Below are 24,433 nucleotides of genomic sequence, written 5' to 3'. Positions count from 1 at the left end.
TTTTCTTCGTAAAATGCAATTGACACTGGTTGCACAGCATGCATCCTGACACTATGTAGGCTAATAAAAATAACCACAAGAGCAGAACAGACATTATTGAAGAGGTTTGAAATACTGTTTTCTTTGCACTTTTAAAAAATATTTTTATTCCAGTGATTCTTAACCTGTGGTGTGTGGACGACTGGAACTATTATATGGGAAGTGTGTGTGTGTGTGTGTTGGTGTTTCTAAAGAAACAATCCTTTCTAGAGAAGCTGACCTATACTTATTTATTTAATAACAAACACACTGTTTCTTACAGGCAGATAAGTGCTCAAAGTAAAAATGCTTTTTGCTCTTTATTCAAGATAACTTTCTGTTGGGTAATGTGTTAAGAGATTATTACTCTTAAACTCACTGGTTATACTAGTGATATTGCCTATTATTACAAATATTCTGTAGACTGTAAAACAAATGTAAACCAGTGCTTTTATTAAAGGGGGAAAAAGCATATTGTCTGCAACACTAGAAGGATAAAAATAATGTTTAATAGGAAGAGAAGGGAGGTAAGCTTCCCACATATATTTCATGCATTTTAGTATTTTAAATTTTGAGTTACATCTGGAGAGCAGAGGTCCATGACAATAGAGGATATTTAAAAGGCATGGCTGGTAAGGGGAAAAATTGTAGAACACTCTTCTGTTCTGGAAGGCATCCATTTCATCTCAGGTTTGTTTGCTTGTTGTTTATTTGTTTGCTTGTCTTCTGATCATGAAGAAACTGTGTATGTAGAATATAGATAGATGTGTTTACAGAAACAGCTTGAACCTTTCATGGTTTCCCTAGGGTGCAACAACTTCTTATCTGAGTGTTGTAAGAGATAAGCTCCAGCTATGAGTATATTCTGTTTAGTATGATCTTCTGAAGTGGTAATAAGGTTAAGGCATACCCATCAATTTCCTTTGTGTTCAGGGCCACCAAGGCATTATTTTGAATGCCAGGAAATATCTTTCAACATGTTCTTTTCCCATTTTAAACATATAGTTAGGATGTAGGAGAAAGAATATGAGTAGTTGTAATGTTTATTATAGTTATCAATGTCAATATCTTTAGTAAAGGAAGTGACTTCTAATAAAGCATTTTTCCTGGAATACAAGAAGACTTATACTATGGTTGCACTGGGATATAAGGACTTTTGCCATTGAAACATTATCTTAATCCTATGTGGCCTTAGCAACAGAGTCAAACACACAGCAGCATAAAATAGGGATACAGCAAGGCCAATAGATACTGCAGTTAGAGATGTGCATTAAAAACATGCTCCTGAAGAGTATACTAGCTCATAAGGTGTATACTAAGTAAAAAGAGGCTATTGTATTCAAATAATAGTACAGTGCGCCCGCACCATACGCGGACTTGAGCGTATGTGCTCAAGCTGCGGTGCGCGCACTGGGCGGAAGGGGCGGCGTGTCCCATTCAATTGAATGGGCACGCGTGCCCGTTGCGCCCCGCGCGCACCTGCGCCGCCGCGCACGAGCCCCATTGTTTCCAATGGGGCTCGAGCATAGGCGGAATTCGCCTTACACGGCGGGATCCAGAAAGGATCCCCCGCGTAAGGCGAGGACGCACTGTATAACAATACAATTATACCTAAACTGGGTTCAGTTTGACATATTTCCATGTAAATAGTAGTGGTGTGCTTTGTATTGGATGAACTCTAAGCCTCTAGCTTTGCCAAATAGGGAAGGAAAGAATATTTACCATTATTGTCTCCCAGTGAAAAAGTCATGAAACTTTTTCATGAAGAATAATGGACCAGGAAGATTTCTGTAGGTATGTCCTGATAGTCAGTTGTGTGCTATCCCAAATACCTATTTTGAGTAGGCCACATTCAAATCACCACCAAATAAAATCTAACATCATTCCGCCATAAAAATGAGGAGTTTTTGGAAATGGTAAAAGCTGCTCTTGCACACCAAATTCTGCATCTGTGTGTGTGTATATATGAAACTTGGCAGACTTCATTATCTCAGAAAATGCAACTATATCTGAAATTTGTATCCCATCTGGCCAAGAAGTAAAAGATTGCTAGCAATTGTTTAAATAATAATAAAAATAAAAATAAATCAGAATATAAAAGCATGTAGCACCCTGTATCTATTAGTCTCCTATCTGGAATACATGATGTATCATCATCATCATCATCATCATCATCATCATCATCATCATCATCATCATCATCATCATCATCATCATCCTCATCCTTTACTTATAAAGTGCTGTAAATTTACACAGCTCTGTACATACAATCTTTTTAATTAGACGGTTCCCTGCCCTCAGGCTTACAATCTAAAAAGACACGACACAAAAGGAGAAGGGAAAGGTGGTGGGGAAGGAGATCAGGTCCAGCAGTTCTTCTCTACCTCTGATGCCTGGACCAAGGGAGATGGACTGGATGGAGAGGCAACTTGAGAGGCAAGAATGACTGCACATTTAATCCAACTGAGCCAACAGGAAACAACAACAACAATGTTACAGTTTGTTTGTTTGTTTGTTTAATTCCATTGACAGCAAATGGGAGGTAGGAAGGCCTTGGTCAACATCCTACACTGAGATTGTATAGCATAAATGCCAGCATCTGGGGTTACATATTGAATGTGCTGTGCAGACCTTATGTTGCATAATGAAGTTCAGCAACTGAATGGATCCCTGAATGTGCTATCAAATGGGGAACAAATGTATGCATGCATTCACATCTGCATATGTATCTGTGTGCACATGACATCTGTGGAACCACATACACAACTCAATTTCTGCAACTTTTAAATGAATACAAACATCCAGACACTTCCATAGCATAACTTGTCTATATGCAAGAAATCTGAATTAAAGTGAGTGGCATCCAAATTTCTAAACTGGTGTCCAAGCCACATCTTGTGGTTGTTATACAACCCTAGTAAATGGGCATGTGATTGTTCCCTAAAGCATAACAAAATAAACAGAACTGGGATCAATCTAGATATGACTGTGGTAGCCATATATGTTTTTGCACATGCCTATCCATTCCCAATTAAAAAAGAAAGTGGATGACCTGATTTCACTTTTTACATCAATTTAGCCACATGGCTGAGGGGAGCTGAGCCATCTTGTGTTCCTGGCATACTTCCCATGTTCCATCACAAGCCATATTCCTCTATTCTGGTTTTGATACTAAAAGTGAGTTAAAAAAAGGAATTCTGGGAGGGAATTCTGGAATAGTGAAAGGTTGACTTGAAACAGGTTGCAGTCATATCTCCCATACATCCCTTTTTCATGCAAAAAATTAAATTTCCTTCCATATGAATGGAGCAGGTACAACACTAGAGAAATATGGGTTATTTTAGCACACTGATTTTGATCTTGGGATCCCATTTTTAATTTAGAAGGGAACTCCATTTTTTTAACATTAAAAATAATCACCCATAGTTCTCCTTAGACCTTTTTGCTTTGACTCACATATATAGCAATAGCAAGAGCAAGTACATTTCTATACTGCTTATCAGTGCAATTAAGCACTCACTAAATGGTTTACAATATGTAAGTTAATTGCCCCCAACAAGCTGGGTACACATTTTAGTGACATCGAGAGGATGCCAGGCTGAGTGGATCATGGGTCCCTGCCTGGGATCCAACTCACAACCTTGTGACTGTGACTGGCTGTAGCACCTACATTTAACCACTGTGCCACCAGGGTTCCTTGTTGAAGACTCCGTTGAAGACTCTGTTAATTCATGGATGAGATAGTATTTAATTTTATATAATTTTATATAATTTTATGCATGCATTCACATCTGCATATGTATAATATGTATTATGTGTTTGCCATTACCCAATGCAGTTAGAACCTGCATATTTCAGCTATAAATTATCTGTTTACTTTGTCTTATTCAATTATTAAACTGTAAACAGACAAATTTGTACAGGTTTTTTTTTTAATATATAAGATGACTAAATCTTCTCCAGTTCTTGGATGAACTGTGTCACACAACTTCCTTTATTTGTGTAAGGGATTGACATTGAAGAGCTGGCTCATTCTATTTCTGCATGAGCAAGCATCCCTAATTTAAATACTTGTACATTGATTTTGAATTATATATAGATAACTATGGGTCACTCTCATCTCCAGTCTTTAGGGATAAATGACAAGCAACACTGTGACTTTGAATGATTCACAGCTGCTTAACAAATTGGATTAGTGTGAAAATCTATTGTTTGCCTGTTGGGATTCTCTTGAGAAGAATCTGGTAAAGATCAGGGCAAAAGTTAAAATAAGAATTTTCTATGGGAAGGAACTCGGAGGCATTTTCAATTTGTACCTTCTATCTTGCAATGGAGTCTTTATTATGCCTTGCCCTGAATCTAAGGATTGTCATTTACAGTCCATAAGTTGAAAATCATTATTGATTGTTGCTTTCATTTCATCTTTCTTTCCAGCATTGCTCACTGATGCTTTGCTTGTGATGAGACCTAGCATATTTTAAATCTACTTACTTTATACATTGGGACTGTACAGACGGGTGACTGAATGCTGCCCCTTTTCGCCCTGGATTGGGGCCATGGCACCCACATGCCACGGCCTCCGCAGGGAGCAAAAAGAAGCTGTGAAAAGCGGCTTCTTTTTAGCTCCCTGGTAGAGGCATCATAGCCATGATGGGGTGGCATGATGACATCCCTTCTGCATTGAATCATTTGGGTGCTGCACAAGAGTCACACTATGATGCTGTGCGCCATGTAGAAGGGCACACAGCATCATGGCATGATAGGGGCAGCATCATGACATCCAGAGTGCAGACACTGTTCTGTAATTCTGCCCACAGGCCGGCACAAAGTGCCGGTCTGTATCCTCCCATTGTGGCTAATTGTTTTTACAGTTTGAGCTACAACAAAATCAAACCTCTACCAATTATTAACAGGAAGTTATTAGAAATGAGCTGAAGTATCACAAAACTGACTCTATGGTGCGGTACACATGGCGCTAAAGTGCCATGCTGGCGCCATAACAATGGCTGCGCCCTGTGTATATGGGCACCACCAATGTGATGTGATGGACGCATAGCGTCTGCACATCGCACCACATCTGTGACGTCACAAGTGCACTATTGGTGCACTCGTGATGTCTACCTGCGAGGTAAAAAGAACCTGCAAAAAGCCTTTTTCCTCCGCAGGGAAGCCATGTGGTTTGGCAGCTGTGGCTTCCCTGCGGAGGACAAACAGGCGCTGGCAGGCCGCCCTTTTTGGGTGGTCTGTCCCATGCCTCTAATGTGAATCTTGCTTGCACAATCTGCCACACACACCCCAGCCTTTACCATGGTGTACCATGCCACATAGTGAAATGTCCAACTCTTTCCCATGGTACCTTGTACAAGTCATGGGACTGTCATAGATAGCATATTCCTACCTTCTTTTGAAAATGCAGGAAAATAGCTCCTTCCCTCTTGAACAATGTAGCTATTGGGATTTCTTCCTTCTCTCCCCATTAGTAAGAGATTCAGTTTTGACACCTACACAAAAGTTGTGACACTAGGCCTGATATTTATTAAACAGCAATTAGGTTCAATAGGGAACTATACAGACCTTCATCCTTCAGTAACTTCCCCCTCTCCCTTAGTGGAATAAAAATATAGTAAATAAATACATTATGTGGTAATGTCATTTTTCAGGATACCGATCAAAGTTAATACACTATTGGGAAATAAATTGCAGATATGTCATTTATAAACATCTGGCTTGGAGGTGCTATTGATTGCTATATGAAACCTATTCATTGTTTAGACTATGTATATTGATTAAACAATTATTTAGACCTTGCTGATCTTTTGTTAATTTCTTTAGCACTCCATCATCTTGATCTAGCCAATGTTCTCTGAACACTGAAAGCGTAGACCCCATTTGCAAGCTGTGGAAGGGGAATGAGCATCCAGACACACCCTTGAGTTCTGGATGCCACTGCCAACAATGATGTTTGTTGGCGTTTGGGTTCAAAAAACAAAACAAAACAGAAATGAAGCATGTAAAGCAATTACAATATAATTGCTGAATCATGTCATCTCCAAATTATTGTGTAAATAGAAAAAAATAGGTCAATAGGTCTTAGACTAAACTGTATAATTAATTCAAAGACATAGCTGTGTTGGTCCATTAGTCACTATGCAAACAAATCTTGTTGCACAGATTCCCTCTGTTTTCCTTATTGCATCTGACAACCCTATACAGCCACCGGCTGTTCATTTGGATGTCCATGTATACAAATTGGCTAGAACTAATATGTAGGGAGATCTTATAGCACCATTGAGACTAACTGAAAGAAGGAAGTTGGCAGCATGAGCTTTTGTAGACTTCACTCTACTTCCTCAGGTACAATTGGTGGAGTGAAAGCCAGGGACAGACCTATATATGCCATTGGTATGTGATAATGTACATTCAGATTCAGAATTCCTTGTGTATGGAAATGAAGTGACAAGTCCAGTTTTAACAATGGTTATTTTTGAACAAAGACATTGAAACTAGCCTTTGTGCATGGAAATGAAGTGGCAAGTCCAATTTGCATTGGAAACTAGCATGTAGGTGAAGAGAATAGATGAGTGTAGGACACTCCCAGTAGAATGGGGTCAGATAGTGTTGAAATGTATGTTACATGGCAGGAAGCCCCCCGATGATAGTTTCATTGAAGCTTGCTGCACCCAGAGCTGGAATTCTCATCCTTCTCATCTGAATCGATCTCTCTCTTTTTTTTATGTTTCCCTTTTTATTTACCACTGAAGGTGCTGGTGGCTGGACTCCACTCATATCAAATAAATATCAGTGGCTTCAAATCGATCTTGGTGAAAGAACTGAAATTACTGCTGTTGCAACCCAAGGTGGATATGGGAGTTCTGACTGGGTGACAAGCTACCTCCTGATGTTTAGTGACAGTGGAAGGAACTGGAAGCAATACTGCCAGGAAGAAAGCATTTGGGTATGTCCTTTTACTGACAAGCTCTGCTTGTGTTTTCATTGTAATAAACACATGTCTATAATGTATTGAATCACGTTAATTTACACAGGTGTTCTTCTGAGTTAATAAAAAATAATCTAACAAAAAGGTAAAGTAGATATTGGATGGAAGTCTACTTTTGTTCAATTAGGAACTATTATATTATCCCCTGGGAAATACATAGTTTATATAGCATCTTGCACTGGGAAGCCTATTTATTTAGTTAGTTCTGCAAAGTAATTATAAATTGGTTTTCTATGCACTGGGACTTCCCTAGTAATGGACAATAACACAGATAAAAATATTTAAAAGATATAATAAAAATGAAGGCATTCTCTGTGCTTTTTTTTTTAAAGTTAGCTGTGTTTGCAGAATTAAAAAGAAAGAAAATATGCAAATGCTACATTAAATAATAGCATGGCAACATAACTAAGAAGCCAAACCAGAGTAAAACAGCCTCATCATGTGCAGCATGGGGTGGGTAAAAAGGAGAGAATTCTTAGCCAATGGGTGCTGAACCAAAGCATTCCCAGCCATCACTAACCAAGGGACTGGATGGATCATTCTGATACTGAATAAATTGCCATCTAAGGTAATCTACAAGGCCAAAGCAGTCAGTGCACATGCAATCTGTATCCTTGGGCTTCACTTGTTAATTTTCATTGGTTTCATTCCTTTCTTGTTTTCATCTCTATAAAGAAGATGGTAAGGGCAAAATATCCTGATTAGAGATGAACTGCATGTTAAAGCTTAATAGGTCATTACAGACAGGATTAAACTGTGATTAGAGCCAGAAAAAAAGCAGCATTGGCGATATCTTTCATCCTGGTAGTCAAATCACATTTGGGGCTTAAAAAGTTGTGAGGTGACCTGAATGACAGGATCCCCTGAGTACTTTAGTTTGGTGAGCTAGCTAAAACAAGTCACAATGAGGCAATAGCCTTGCTCATTCTTCAGAGTCAGGTTCATTTCACTCATTTTGAGAATGAATCTGGGAGCATGTAATTTCACTCATCTGAAGAACTGGTTATATACACTGGTACCCCGGGATACGAATGCGCCGCGTTACGAAATTTCCAGGTTACGAAAAAAATCCATTAAAAATAATTGTTCCGGGTTACGAAGGTTATTTCGGGTTACGAAAAAAATTTTGGTGCTTTTCGGCGCTTTTTTGCACCAAATCGCGGCTTTCGCTATTAGCGCCTATGGGGCTTCGGCTTGCGAATGCTTTTCGGGTTACGAATGGCGCCGCGGAACGAATTAAATTCGTAACCCGGGGGAGCCCTGTACATTGTTTGTTGCTGGCCTTGCTAACATAACCCCTCATGCAGTTCACTAATGTTCAAAAAAGTTGTACCATGTAGTACCGTAATTCACCCTCTTTATTACTTAGCTGCCAATAAACAAAGGAATAAACAGATAAATTTTTGAACCTGATTTCTCAGCAAGGTATACTGTAAATATTAGATTTCTTATAACATTGTTTTTATTGACTGGTGTATTAGTTCTCCTTTTATATTACATTATAGACTTTTCAGTCACTTTAATCAAGGTATATTTAGCATAGATTTTGAAATAGCCTATTTCAGTAGACATAACTGTGGTCAATAAATATCTGTTGTGTACTATTTGCTGTTACCTTATATGAAATATAATGGGAAAATCAAGAAGGGATGCCGATGACATTCAAGATATTCATAGATTTGCTTCTTTAGTTTCTTCATTCGGGAACTTTATCATGGAGAGACTGAGAGTTTATTTTGTTTATTTCCCTGAAATCCTCTTATTCTTAGCAATAGATTATTTGACTTTTTAAAATTCAAAGACTTGCTTTTAAATATGTATTAGACACATAATTAGTTTTGCTTAGAACAGATTTATTGAAACCAATGGGATCCAAGCTTGTCATGATTACTTCCCTGATTTCAAAAGGTCCAAATCTGATCTCACTCCAATTGTGAGATATATTAACTTTGCCTCTTTTGCACTGTAGAGTGATTTTTATGTAAGATTCAGTGATTGAACAATTTAGCATGACTGCTTAGCCACTTGCTTCTCTGATGTTTTGCATAAGTCAATTAGATAGATTTGGAATCCAGAAGAAAATATGGCAGCCTTGAGGCCTATAAGGAGCAACAAATCTATTTCTTATGCATGCAGTTGAGTATGGCTAATCACTTACAGTGCAGCAATTTAGCTTCTTTAATGGCATCTCTTTTCAGCCATTGACCAGATCAATTTATAATTGAATAAAATTTTACTGAGTAGTTTAAGCATTCAAGTTACAGCCAGTTTTCAATAGAGGTTTCAGAATAATCTTTTGACATATAATGGACACAAAATGTTAAAAGAATGATAAAGCAGTAAATTGAAGTTATTACAAATGAAAACTTAAATACAAATGGGTGGTTTTGAAGACAGGGTAGAATATAACATTAATGTATTTAAAAATAACAGGCCAATTTGACTAGGGTTGCATGTGCACTATAAAAATAGTGCAGTTTGACACCACTTTAACTGCCTTGGCTCCATCCTACTGAATCTTGAGATCAGAAGACACTAGCATTCTTCTTTAGCAGAGAAAGGTAAAGACCTTGTAAAACTACAAATCCCTGTACCCCATGGGATAGAGCTACAGCACTTAAAGTGGTGTCAAATGGCATTATTTCAACAGTGTAGATGCACCCTAAAAGATACAAAGTATCAAAATCAGAATTCTTTCTCCTGGGCCAGTGTCTGTCTAAGTCAGTGGTCCCCAAATTCATGAGGCTTGGGACTGAAATGTATCTTAACCCAAAACCTATAGTCATCAACCAGGCTTCAGTTTCAAGAGCATTCAATCCCAGTTCTGCATAGAGAGTCAGATGGTGTACACATGGAGGTGGCTTTGTAATTAAAGAGATGTGCCCATGATTGTAATGCAGTTATGTGTGTATGCCCTGAAGGCTATTGTTCCAATGCAAAATAAGTTGAAGAAGAAACAAATATGCACAAAATGCATTTTTATAAAAAAAAAATATGAAAAATGAAATGGTTTATATTATAAGGGATATGGGATGCCCTTAAAGACATGGGAGTGCCAACACATCTGATAGTCTTGATGAGAAATCTGTACTTCAGACAAGAGGCTACTATCAGAGCAGAACACGGAGAAACAGCATGGTTCCCAATTGGCAAAGTGGTCAAGCAAGTGCATCTTATCACCCCTGCCTGTTTAACTTATATACTGAACATACTTTAAGAAAAGCAGGCTTGGATACAGAAGGAGGAGTGGAAATAGGAAGAAGGAATATCACCAATCTAAGATATGCAGATGGCACCATAATACTAGCAGAAAACCTCAAAGACCCAGAACAATTACTAAGGAAGATGAAGGAAGAAATTACAAAGGCAAGGTGACTGTTGAACATAAAGAAAACAAAAATAATAATCACAGAGAATCTAGACAAAATCAACCTAGACAGTGAAGAAACAGAAGTAGTAAAAGAGTTCTCATACCTGGGATGAAACATTGATAGAAACAGGGACTACAATCAAGAAATCATAAGAAGAGTAAGAATGGGGAGAGCAGCTATGAAAGAACTAGAAAAGATCATATAATGCAAAGATAGACAACTGAACACAAAAGTTAGAATCTTGTAAGCCATTATACTCCCTATTAGGATGTACAGATTTGAGAGCTGGATAGCTAAAAAAAAAAAAAAAAAAGATGAGAAGAAAATCAATTCATTTGGGATGGGGTACTAGAGAAAAGTGCTGAGGATCCTGTGCCAAAAAGACAAACAAATGGGTCCTAGAGTAGATCCCTAGAAGCCAAGATGACAAAACTGGGGCTGTCATACTTTGGACACATCATGAGAAGGTACGACTCATTGGGGGGGGGATTGTAGGAAAGGTGAAGAGAAGCTGAAAGAGAGGAAGGCTGCATGCTAGATGGATGGACTCTATTAAGGAAGTCATGGGTATGAGTTTACAGGAACTGAGCATAGCAGTAGAGGACATGCACAGGGTTGCCATGGCTCGAAATCAACTTGAAGGCAGTTAACAACAACAACAACAACAAAAATGGTTTATGGATTCATACCTCACTGGTTTATGAAAGTACATCCATTTCCTGCCATAGTTCCTCAACCCATTCAATGCTATATAATTAACATATAAACAAAACTTTGGAAATTTAGCTAAATTACATGGTTTCAGGGTTAAAGATGCTGTATATTTTCAGAAAATGTAGTAATGCTACATCCAAAAATACATAGTTGGATCAGTTTTAAGAAATGAAAGATTCTGGGAGGCATGGATGAGGATGCATTAATTTAATGTCAGAGCAAAGATGTTGGTAATTTATATTCAGGAGAACTTCTGTCAGTCAGGGAATTGAGATTTAAACAACAAAGGCTTTAATGTGCATCTAAGTCCATCTTTTTCCAGAGTTTATGGAAGCAGGTGCTTTACTGGAATTAAAGGTTCACAGATCAAACATATCAATATATTGTTTCTCACCACAATTATGCTGCTGCCAGGGTGATAAGGAGCATTGGGAATGAAATTTCTCTCCATGAGAACAGCAAGGTCAGTATAATAGCTGAATATGTGGAGCATTCTACAAATAGGTTTAAAGGCTATGACCTAAGGGGTAGGGATAAAATACCTTTGCGAGGGACTCATTTTCTAGATGCTTTAATTGTGATTTTGGTGATGATGATGTACTATCAAACTGTGACAATTTCAAAATGTGCTTCTTACAATTAGGATCTCAAATGTTTGCCCTCCCCCTCTCTTGTGTCTTGCATAAATGAAAGTTACATTTTGTCTACAATGATATTCTCTCTGATAAATGATATTGATTCAGTAGGAGAGCACATATTTTTCATGCAAAAGGTTCAGTAAGAGTTATGTGAGGGATTTTATCTGTTGAGGTTTTCTTTTAATAAAGAAAACAAAAACAATTTGTCTTAAACTATCCCTCCAAAAACTGAGGACAGACATGGAGTCAATTTACTGTCCAATTTACAGTCCATACATATGTAGGCTTGTGGTACATTCACAGGTTGGGGAGTGGATGGGAGAGCTGGGCAACATGCGCACATTTATCAGATCCTCAATGGGTAATGTACATATTCCTAAAATGCACACAAACAATTTATTTATTTATTTATTTATTTACGGTATTTATACCTCAGCCCTAAAGGCTCCCAGAGTGGCTTTTAGATGTTTTAGAAGTGCATATAACTAATAAAGGTATAAAAAATGCACACAAGCAAATATGTACATATGTACAAAATGGACACAAAAATACAAAACTGGATCTGGGGTTGAATAAAATTTGGAATGGGGGGGGGGAGGAGAACATTGAGAAGTCTCAGTCCTTGGTACCTGTAGGAAAGATTAAGAGAAACTCCAGTCTGAAACTCTTTGGAGCCAATCCCAGTCAGTGAAGGCAATACTGAGCTAAATGGAGCAGCTAGCATGGCCAGTGACCAAGAATGTCATCATGCAGTTTTGTTGGCAAGCTTTATTCAGAGAGGGGTTGCTTTTGCCTTCCTCTGAGGCTGAAAGAATGTGACTTGCTCAAGGTCATGCAGTGGGTTTCCGTGGCTGAGTAGGGATCTCAAGAGTCATAGACCAATGATTAAATCACTATAGCACATTGGCTCTTCAATCTTGCCACCCCTAGTACATTTAATTTAGTAACTCTACCAACTATATCTGCTAGTCTATTGTATATATTCTGCTTTCCTCCCAAATATGTTGTTGGATATTAGTATAAGAGCTCCTTCATTTATTTCTAGTGAGTGGCACAAACTCTTACGCTGCCTTGTAGAATGTGTTGAAATTAGCTAGAATTAAAAGGAAACCATGACGCACTTGATACACCAACTTAGCAGAAATGAGATTTATATAGATCCAAGCTGTTTATCTCCAAAAAGCAGATCCCAAAGCCTTGGGAACTTGTGCTTGGAAATGTGCCCCTGTCAACAGTTAGGAACCAAGCACATCTTCTTAGTGCAGATTGACCTAGATTTCTAATCTGAAAGCCCAAAATCTTAGCTGCTCAGCTGCTATACTTCAACCTCTTTGCAATCATTATTATGGTTTGAGAAGGCTGTGCCATACCCCACATGAAGCAATCAAATTTACTAACTCTAATTTGAAGAATCCACATTTTAAGAAACTCAGCCATATTCTGAAAGTCCGAAATTCAAATAGGCGGAAGAACCAGGATGGCATAATGGATAGTACATTTGACCAGTCAACTCAGGTTCCAATATTACTTGCATATATAGTTCTCTAGGTTACTGTTTACAGTCATTACCATTTAACCTAGCCTACAACACAGGACAGGTGTGGTGATAAAATGGGAAGGAGGCAAAACATATATGCTGCTTTTTTGAAGGAAGGGTAAAATATAACAAAATATATAATAATAAACAACATCTATATTTTGGCAGGGTTAGAGCCCAAGGTCTAACTTGCTTATTTATATAATTTTCCTTTTCAAGAGAAATTCCAAAGACTTTTACTATGAACACTGGGTAGCTTCCATTTCCCCAAAGTCTGGACTTCTAGGATATTTGCCTCTAACCAGTCTCTGCTTGTATACATGGTTAACCAATACTGACATGTCATCTATTGTAGCATGAGTATCTGTAGAGAAAATGTTCTGGGACATCTGGTTTATACAGTTAGTTCCCAGCTGCATATGTTGAAATATATGACATGTATCTGTAGTTATCTGCAGAGTGCTCATTACACAAACGAAGTATTTGAAGGCTACCCTGGGAGAAGAATACAACTGCAAGATTATTTTCTGTAAGCAGTACTGCAGTGTGCAAAGCATATTGAACACTAGTAAAATCTCTAGGAGTCCCATCTCCCTCCATGTACAGCTCAAACTGTGTCTTTCAAGTTTATCTTCCAGACATCCCTGTAACATATTTAAGGTACATTTGATTTGAAGCTGAAAACACAACCCTCCATATATTTTCCACAAAATATATATAGTTTGGTACTATTCTGCTGCTGTATTCTGAGCAGTAATTAAATAGACTTTAACTAATGGAAGTTGATGAAAATAATTTTGTCTCCTCCCAGCCCTTTGCTATTTTCTGTCTCAGAATCTGTGATTCTAAACAATTCTGCATATTATACCATGAGTACTCTTTCTTCCTTTCTGAGTAGTAGCACGAAGTGACCTTTTGCTTGCCACTCTAATCCGTAAGGGTCATAGTTCTGTATTTTCAAAGGAAGATTCATTCAGTTATCATAGCTGGAATTACCCAGTCATCTTGCTTTAACTTCCAATTGATTTCTTTTCCTAGTATGCTTTCACTGGTCTGATATAGTTCCAGGAAAGGCTTTAGTTTTCCCTCTGTTTATGTAAAACAGGATCTCTTTACATTTCAGCTGAGTCTAGCTGATGGTAGAGTAGACAATTGCCATACATGAATATAATATTAATCAATATTATTTTGAGGTGATATTGATCTGTTTACTGCTCCTTTTAAAAATATCTACTGCAGATGGTTCTTTATTTGATTTATAGTTCATGTGTAAACAACATATTTGCAACTTCAGCATTCTAGGTCAGATTCTACATAATGCTGGAGACCATGCTCTGGTAAAGTTCACTTGAGCTAATTTCTTTTAAAGTTGGTGAATGAACATTGGATACAAAACATAATTATCTGCATTTTCTTTTCTGCATCTGGCAGTGATGTAAATATTCAATTATTTTGTTGCCACATGTGAGACTGAATAATCCCCACAATTTTCTCTTTGGAAGAAAACAAATATTTCTGAGCAGTTCTCCCCTCGTATTTGAAAATCTTGATTTATTTCAGGACATTACTCTGCACAGAAATACACATGGGGGTATTGTGCAAAATTACTGCTCACAGATAGCTAGGTGAGTGTGTGTGTGTGTGTGTGTGTGTGTACATGCATGTGTATGCACACACATGTATGCAGGCACATATATGCCAATGTTCTGAGTTTTTGTCACCCATAGAAAACAGAAAGCATGTCTAACACATGTGTGGCTATTAAAATTTGTGTGCATGATAGCTCTTTTTACTGCAAAAAAAACCCAAAACAAAACCAGTATTTTTTCACACAGGAAACCCACATGTATTATTGTGCAGAATAATTTCCTAAAATAACTTTGGGTTGATTGAATACTGAATTTGCATTCTGCCCTTAGATTTCAATGTGGTTTTCTTCCAATTAGGCTTCCTGAAAGTTGTGAAACCACTTTTTCTTTTTAATCCAGGAAACAAATAATGGTAATTTTCCTTTTGATTCCTATTCTGTATATTTACATGTCATATTTCTGAATGTTCATAGAAAAGCACTAAAAGTAATTGGAACAGAATAAAATACTTCAACCTGCACCTTGACATTCTGCCCACCCTTCTATTCACAGTCACTGGTGAACTGTTTCCAAGTTCACTTGCCTGAATTATACTTAATCACAGTGGTACAAATCTAATATTATTATGTTGCAGCTAAAGTTAAACCCACACTTTTAACAAACATGGCAGAGTTGTGCACCTTGGTTCCACTTATTAAAATCTTGTTATGGTTAAAATAAAGCTGAAGAGCTATTATTGATAAATGAATAGTGACTTTGTATGATTGGCTATTCAGATACATTGAATCATGAGTTGGAAGAGATTCCTAGAGTCATCTAGTCTGACCTCTGCCAAGGCAGCAATCAATAACCAACCAATGTCAAAGAAGAAACTCAATTAAATGAGAGTCCAGCAACTCTGGAGATAGTCCATGATACTGTTAAATGGTCCTCGAAATCAGGAAGGTCTCCTTAATGTTTAATTGAAATCTCCTTTCTTGATCCTTTCTGATCAATTGGATCTAGTCTTATCCCTGCAAAGCAGAAAAAGAAACTTGTTCCATCTTTCATGTGACAGCTCTTTGCTGACCAACCAAAAAATAATGAGACAAAGCAGAAAATTGAGTTGAAAAGGGTTGAATACGGGCCACTTTATTTAACCTAGAATTTAAACTGTGTTGAATTTAGAAAAAGGTAAGAGGGGGGAACAACCTAGTGCAGGAGTAGCTGATGCAGGCATCATGTCTTGCCTCCTCAGCCTTCCTATTGGAAAAGCACTTGAACTGATCCCTCTGTATTCACCATTTTTTATCCATGTATTCAACTATCCCATGACATAAAAATATTTCTTAAAATATATAAATTCCAAAAGCAAACTTTGATTTTTCATTTTATATAGAAGACACCATTTCCTTATGCCATTGTATTTAATGGGACTTGAGTATCCATGGATTTTATTTGGGGGGGGGGGATGTCCTGAAACCAAACAACAGTAGATGCCAAGGGTAACTGAGTTGCCACTGTAACTGAGTTGCTCCCCATCTGACCATCTACTAGAAGACCTGAAGAATACCAGCCCAAGTCACTTAAATGAGGGCAAAGCTCACAGGCCAGCCACAAGAGTAGTCTTCTTTCCCACCCTTCAGATCCATGAACCTAAAAGGGCAGTTCCAGAACCTTCACCAAAAGGGTGCTGAAGGATTCCCTGTAACTCTTGGCAGGTAGTGGTAGGAGAGAAGGAACTCTGTGTCTGATACAGTCATCACTGGCTTCTCCTCCATTGGAGGCCAGCAAAAGCATGTCCTGCCCCATAGTGCCATCTGTCTGGGAGTGCTGCCATCACACACTCACATGGATGAAAAGAGCCTGCTCGGCAAAAGTAAATCATGCCGAGCTGCCAAGAAGCAATTTCATAAGCAACAGTACCAGTCCGACGTCCAAATAGAATAAGCCACAAACCAGTCCAAGGTTCAGAATTACAGAGAGCAATTCTACAAGTCCAGTCTGAGTTCAAGAGTGCCACAGAGTTGGTCAACGAGTCTGGTCCAAGGCCAAAGATTCAAAGGGAGTCAGAGGTCTAGGAAGCAAGGAATCCAGGGGAGTCAGAGCAAGCAGGGTTTACTAATGGAAGCAAATAGACTCTGACAAAGGAGCTCGGCGTAGGCCAGGCGTAGCCCCAGGATCCACTGAAGAAGATCCCACAGAGCTAGGGTCTGGTTGAACCAACTCTACTGGGGCTGGGAGAGCAGAGCTGGGACTTGGTAGGGCAGAACTGGACCCTGGCACAGCCTCAGGTTCTTCCTGTACCTGTGGAGCCGAGTCCTCCTCCAAGTCCTCTGAGTCCTCTGAGTCCTCCTCGTGGCTGGTCATGACACCTTCTGCTGTCTCGGTCTGGATCCACATTTCTTCTCCTGGCTAAACATGAGCAACTCCTTAACACATTACTCATAGGGCTTGGTTTACCTTTACTATCTTAGTCTCAGTCTTATGGGTACATGTAATGGTCCCATTATCTACTTCACCAAGAGCAGGATAAATCCCTAGAGGAGCACAGCTTTGCATGCTGGTCACAGGGAGAAAATAGCCTGGCAATAATCCAAATAGTTGCTCTTATTTCAGCACTGATTCTGAGTCACTATTTTGTTCTATTCTGTAACTGTATGTGTTTTCTCTTTAATTCTGAGAATCCCTGACTTTGGTCATGCTAGCCATTTCTCAGGGAACTGCGGACTAAAAGGTGAGAACCATGTAACTAAACAACTATTTTCTAAGGATGGAAAGGATCTTTGAAAATATTTTTAAAAAATAAAAATGTTTCTCCAATATTTGAAAAATGTATGAATGCTTGAAGCCGCCCATTCCAAAATCAGATTGGGACTGTGGCAAACAAATGCCACGGCCCCAATCCACCTTAAAGCCATCTCAAAAAGGAGCAACAAAGATCCACTCTTTTTTCAGCTGGCAAAAAGCCTGTTTTTCCTGCCCCGCCATGGCTGGAAGCCAGCTGAAAGCCACTCTGGCAGCATGCAGCATATTAAATGCTGCACCACTGGAGTGGCTTGGAGCAACCCATGACTGGGTAGCCACCCAGGTTCCAGGCAGCTTCAGGGCATCATCAGAGCATGTGGCATGTAAACACTGCACTGTGATGATGCCCTGAAGGCATCTTTTATGGGCCATCTGTTCGGGCCCTTAGATTGCAATACTTATACATGTTTACATGGGAATATGTCCCAATGAATCTAATGAAATGTGATTTGAGTTTACATGGAAAGGCCTCCACTGCACAGTGCCCATGGATCATTATCACGGTTACACTGTAATAGTGCCATATTCCACTTTAATTGCCATGGCAACATCTTATGGAAACCTGGGATTTTCAGTTTAGGGAGGGTCATTTAGATATCTTATCTAGAGAACTCTTGGACCCTATTAAACTTGAAACCCCAGAATTTCCCAGGCTGTTCCTATGGTAGTTAATGTGGAATGTCATGCTAAAATAATGTAGTGTGATAAGGAACTTGGTCTGTACAGGCTGAAGGTGGCTCAAAATTGTGTGGTGAACCTCCTGCGCAGTGAAAACCATGAGCTACTTCAGCACTCCATTGTATGAAGGGAAAATGCTCTTTCCAATTATGTTCCATCAGAAAACCTGAGAGAATCATACTACCACTGGATTTTCTTTTTCATGACTTTTTCATGAAGCAGTATAATAGTACAACTCTTCTGTAATACAACAAAGATCTCTATCCCCCTGCCTGTCTCTCCCTCCTTCTCTTTCTGCTAGTTGCATTGACATTCTTGAAGTATAAAAGCTGGGAGAGTACAGACTCTTATAGCTGAACTCAAGCGTATTTTCGTAAAAGCTGACAAACCGACTCTGGCAAGTGTAATAGTATGTAATAAATCAAAATGAAGTGTAACCATAGGAAAACGGCAAATGTTAGTTTTCACTTCTGGTTCTGGCTTTTTAGTCTTGTTACCCTAACCATAAGCACAATTGCATTCATTAAGAAATACCATATATTTCAGTACAATATTCTGCTTAGTACATATCGTTAGCATTCCAATTGTTAGAAGGATAACGTTCATCCACACACATTTTTGAAAAGATCTTAAACACTGAAGTCTGGTAAGTGTTTCATGTTTATAGTAGAAAAAGATGTAAAGTACAAAACTTTACATTGCTTTATTATTTGCCTATACTGCAGAATATAGCAATTTGTATTTCCCAACCTCAAGAGACTTTTTTTGTCATTAGATGTTTGGATATAGTTTTTAAAAAAACCTTTAGGATAAGATGTACTGTTTCATGGTAAATAATTATCATTACAGTCTGCTGATTTAATTGAACCATGTTCCACCAAAATGACTGCTTTATGGAAAATGTCTCAGGAAATTGATATTGGTTAATAATGTTAGATGTTAATGTTTCAAACTTCATGTGCACATAACCACTAAAGCATACATTTATTGCTTCATAATAACTGAGCCAAATTCCTGGATATTTTGAACTTTTTAAAAGAGTTTCAAAGCCTCTCTTTAATTTTATTTCAGAAATATGTGGGATAGAATCCAAAACAAAAACAGCCAACCACAGGAATACAGAAAGGCACCCCCGTTTGGAAAATATGCCCATTCATCTTCTCACTGCAATTCTCCAAGCGGACTCTCTTCTGAAGGTTTTTCCTCTCAGGCATGGTTTTCATAAGAATACAGGCCTCAGCTATCCTGGTGCACATATGTGCATAGAAATCTAATATAGGCCCTGGAAGAAAAATGTTTGCCACCCCTAAGCATCTCTCCTGCATCCAGGAAGAGAGACAGGAGGAGGACAAATGTGAAATGATACATGAAGAGAATGAGAAAATAACTAAAGGGAAAGGAAAACAACACAAGCTAATAATACAATCTCTCCATCCATGTTTATTTTTGAGTGGCCTCCTCTTTTACCTTTGCTTTCCTGAACTGGTAGCTAGTTTACATGGTACAGCACCTTATTTGGAAAGTGAATGACCACTAGTTGTAGACATAAGTCTGCGGAAACAGTACACTGAAAGGATCATCTGTTTGGAAGCTTAATTTTAATTCCTTCCTTGAATCCATAAGGGATGGGGGATTTGGTCAGACTACTAATCCTCATGAGATGATGTCTCCACCAGATTTTAAGAACACCATTAGATAGCTGCATTTTTCCAACATCTCACTAGACTAACAGAGATTAGTTGTGTGTAAGTTGTTTCATACTATTCTTATAGGCTGGGCTGGCTACTATTTGAAATGTCCGAAAGGAATGTTGAGGAAATAGCTAAGACAGGTTTTGAAGAGATGCATTTTGAAGAAAGAGAAAGAAACATCTTTGTAATCTCTTCCATTGGGTTGGCACAATTGTTTATAAACACACAGATTAGTTTTGGTATTAGTAATAGTATTTTAATATACTGAATAGAATGCATGGATGGATGGATGGATAGTGTTTTGATGGCATTATCAAATTGTTGAAAATCAGTACTAATGATTTTCTATTGGTTTTTATGTACTCTAATACTCATAATAGTATCTTTTTGGTTATCAATTTGCACTGGCATATTAGAATAACTGCAGCTGAAAAAAATTGTGATGTGCACCCAGAGGTATTAAAATGAGGGTAACGCATCACAGATGCACCATTTTCAAGGTTAAGAACACAGATTTGAAAGTAGTGAGAATCTTACATCACCTTTCATGTGATATTTTAAGAAAACAAAATGAATCCATATTGCTGCTCCTGAGAGGTGATTTCTGGCCTTCTTGCAATCTACTCAGAATTATTCTTTGAACCATATGTTTACCACTGTGTTAGAAATTTCTCACAAATAATATTTTTAGTCACCTGTGAATATGCCATTCTTGTTTATTTAAAATGATTTATTATTTTCCAGGCAATCCATAATTACTTGCAATTATTAGTGGCAGACAATGATTTGAACTGAAGTTGGTCTTCTGTTCACATAAAGGAAAAACAGCCCTTGACTTTCCTCCCCCATCTACATTATCTTCCACCGTTTCCGAGGGATGTCAACTTTTAGGAATACATCTTCAGGGGTGCAAAAGGCTTAAGAAGGAAAGGAATAGCAGAAAAGCTGTGTTCTGTGAATATGAATTATGTTTGAAGTACAGAAATTAAGTTACAATCCAAGCCAAACTGATTGAAAACTATATGCAATAACAACATTGTGAAAGTATTGTCTACATCGTATTTACCAAACTTAATTATACAGGAAGGGTACTCATCATGCAGCTTTCCAAATGTTTTTGGACTATGACTTCTAACATCAACCTAGTGAATAGTTAGGAATGCAGGAAGTTGCAGTCCAATGGCATCTGAGGTACTGCATGACTCCCATCTCTAAGTATAATCTTGGCATTTATGATGTTGGTTTTATTTTCATTAAAAGCTTCAGTTACTGGGGATCCAGTATGAGTGGAGGTTATCACATACAGATTTTGAACCACTATTAAAGTGGTGGTGGTAGTGGTGGTGGGGCTTTGGTGGTACCTCTCACAGGTTGTTGCCTCTAAAGCATAGCTGTTGTGTCTCTGAAGCATGGTTAGGGTGTTATTTTTCATTCATGGGGAAGTCCCATGTGTGTGTATTCCATTAGTCCTGCTATGTGATAATGTCTCCAGTTGCAGACCTGGCATTGGTCTCAGTATCCCCCGCCACATACACACACCACCCCCTATTAGTCCCAAGATTGCTGGTTTCTAGTTGTTATTTGGTTGTTGTTGTTTTTTACCTTCATTTCTCCCTCCCCCCAATCAATGTGCTATAACAGCTAAAATCAGATTAAAAAGAGAAATAAATACCAAAAAGGGGGTGGGGAGAGAAAGGCATGCTGGATAAGGCATGTTGGGCAGGGAGGCTGGGTTAAGGAGGAGTCTGGGAAAGAGAGTCCATGCCATAGGTAGACTTGTTATGTTAATGAAGAGAAAGTGGGATAAGGAAAGCTTCCAAGCTGGTATGTACCCAGGTTCTTTCTCTAATATGATTGAGAAGAGAACAGGGCTTGTGTGATAAGAACAGGACTTGCATGATATCCAGTTTACGTTCCCTTAGGTAGAAGTAGACAGATGGCATCATCCCACTGAGACCCAGGATCTCAGTGGAATGTGTCCTTGATCATTATTTGACCACATGGGCATGACTAGATGCTTCTCTGATCACCCTCGCTATCCACCAGAATGGAAAGCCCATGGGGCTGAGGAGGCTATCATAGTACAAAAGTACTGTGACAGCTGAGCTGTAGCAGAATTCTGCACATGGGGATCTTACAGTATACTCAAACATTGAGGATCTGAGCCTTAGGATGTGTGTGCAATTTTGTTAGCTATAAGAATGGCTTCCTGTGGAAGTGCCAAATAGTAACAATAATATACTAGGATATGAACTGGATAAAATTCCTTTTAAAAGTAACACAAATACGTACCCAAATACCTAAAGTGGTTTAAACAAGGAATATATTATTTTGATTTTTTAAAAGAAAATGAATTGCTCTCCTTTTAAATGCATATCTCATAATGAGAAAATCTGCTTGACCATTAACTTGTTTACAGAACAAAGCCTGGATAAATTTGCCCGCTGTTGTAATCTCAGATGGTTCCTTATCATAATTGGTAAGGATCCACTCACTATTTTTTCTCACTTTAAGTGCTCCTCTTCACCACATATAGAGAGAAATATGACAGTTGCTTTTGGCTGATTTACATGTAAGCCAAAATCTGAGGCAACAGGAAGCGATCAGAGTATCTGATCTTTAAAGATCTCTTCATTCTTCCATATGCCAGTAGTGGCATATCAAAAGGATTTCAGCCTCCCTTTAATGTAGACTATCAAATTGCCATATTACAATAAAATTCTTTCAAGGAGCCCCTTTAATTAATAATGTAATTTAATAATTTAATGAAAAGATATCTGTATGTGCCATACTTTGGAAAGGAAGTGGAATCCTAACCCCCTGGAACAAGCTAAATGAATGAGATTGGGACCCCTCTGCCAGTGGAGAGAACATCCATTGCCAGAAATGGTTACCTAGCCACAATTTTGCTGCACCTGTGGAAAGTCCAGCAAGTGCAACACTACCTCCAATGGTTCTCTTGCCAATGGGAGCTGTCAGAAGGATCTGAAATGGGCATTTTGGGCCAGGAGGCACTAGCATCCATATATAAGGATTCAAAGCTTAGTAGATCTTATCATCTCATTTATTCCAGCCTCAGTTTACCTTTCTAATCTGACTGGCACAAGATGGCAGACCCGGGATTTAGTGGTAGATATGCTGCTCCTCTCCCCTCTATCTCATTTTGGTTTGCTCTGATAGTTACTAGTATCATACACATTTGCCTCTGTACTTGATGTAGGTAGATTTTTGAAGGGAGGGGATTCTAAAGTATGCATTTTTCTCCTTCTGCTACTTCTGTTAAAATGTCTGAAGCAGAACTTATACATCTTCCCATGGAGAGATGTGTGAGTTGTCTCCACATCTGGAGCTCATGCTTCTTATACCACAGGAGAGTTGTTGAGTTCTGCTTCAGTGAAACATGAAATGAAAGTCATTTGTTTCTCTTTGTTTCTTTCGCCCACTCTTCCTACTTTCTTTCAATGCTGGATTAAGAGAACTGAAGTGGTTTTAAAAGAGGTGCTAAAAAGAAGTAAAAAGCCTATTCCTGAGTGATAAAGCAGCGTTGGGAACTGTGTGATACTCATGTTACTGGACAGCAACTCTCAGCATTCCTCACCATTAGCTATGCTATCTAGGGCTATGTTATATCCATATACTTCAGTTCTGATTATCCTGAAGTATATGGATCTGTCATTATAAAGGATAGGAAGAAAATGGGGAAGATTAATGTGATGGTATAGAATTAAAGAGACAGGCAGAATATAGGGGCAAAGGGGACTGTTGTTTTAAGACCTTGTTTACTTCCTAAGACCAGGGGTTGAAGGCAAGGAAAGTAACACCTTTCCTTCCTGGGACAGATGTGGGAGATAGCAGGGTAGGGGAGTGTGGACACTTAAAATAATTGTTTGATTAAGTTGGAAGCACCCGGATGGTGAGCTAAGGAAGGAGGGGTTGGATAGGAAGAGTTTTAAAGGGTGTATTGTCTTGGGGAAATTTAGATTTGACACTAACTGGTGTCAAAGAAGCAGACCTCTGTTTTGGAATCCAGATAAATCATCAATTAATCTCACTACAATGTTTTCTTGGCTTTTCAAATCTTGGTTTGTTAATTCTGACAGACTATTACTGTTTTACAACACTTGGAGGGCCACATAATTCTGACCTATGGTCTAAAAGCTGGTATTTAGAATTTCTATCCTGCTTTTCTTTTTACCTAAATTGCTTACAAAGTTATTACAATACATTAAAAGAGGGGTATACAACTGCTTAGTGACTAGGAGAAAACCTGCTACCCTCTGATTTTGCCACTGCCACGTAAATTCCTAGAGTGCTCCTAAATACCTGTATTTTCATCTGAATCTTTCCTAAAATAGTTGTATCACTTCTTGTTAGTTACCCCCCCCACATTAGAGATGTTGGGAGTGGGATGCA

At 38.4% G+C, this 24,433-nt stretch overlaps 1 protein-coding gene across 1 annotated transcript in view; it reads left to right on the top strand.

Moving 5' to 3' along the window:
- Positions 1 to 24,433, top strand: part of LOC121922129 (contactin-associated protein-like 4) — a 363,219-nt gene that overhangs the window by 125,099 nt on the left and 213,687 nt on the right. Inside the window, 1 exon segment of the mRNA XM_042451118.1 lies at positions 6,780 to 6,973. Coding sequence (XP_042307052.1) covers positions 6,780 to 6,973 — 194 coding nt within the window.

This window comes from Sceloporus undulatus, chromosome 2 (genome assembly GCF_019175285.1).
Source record: "Sceloporus undulatus isolate JIND9_A2432 ecotype Alabama chromosome 2, SceUnd_v1.1, whole genome shotgun sequence".
NCBI lineage: Eukaryota > Metazoa > Chordata > Lepidosauria > Squamata > Phrynosomatidae > Sceloporus > Sceloporus undulatus.
This window is presented reverse-complemented; position numbering and strand designations above follow the sequence as displayed.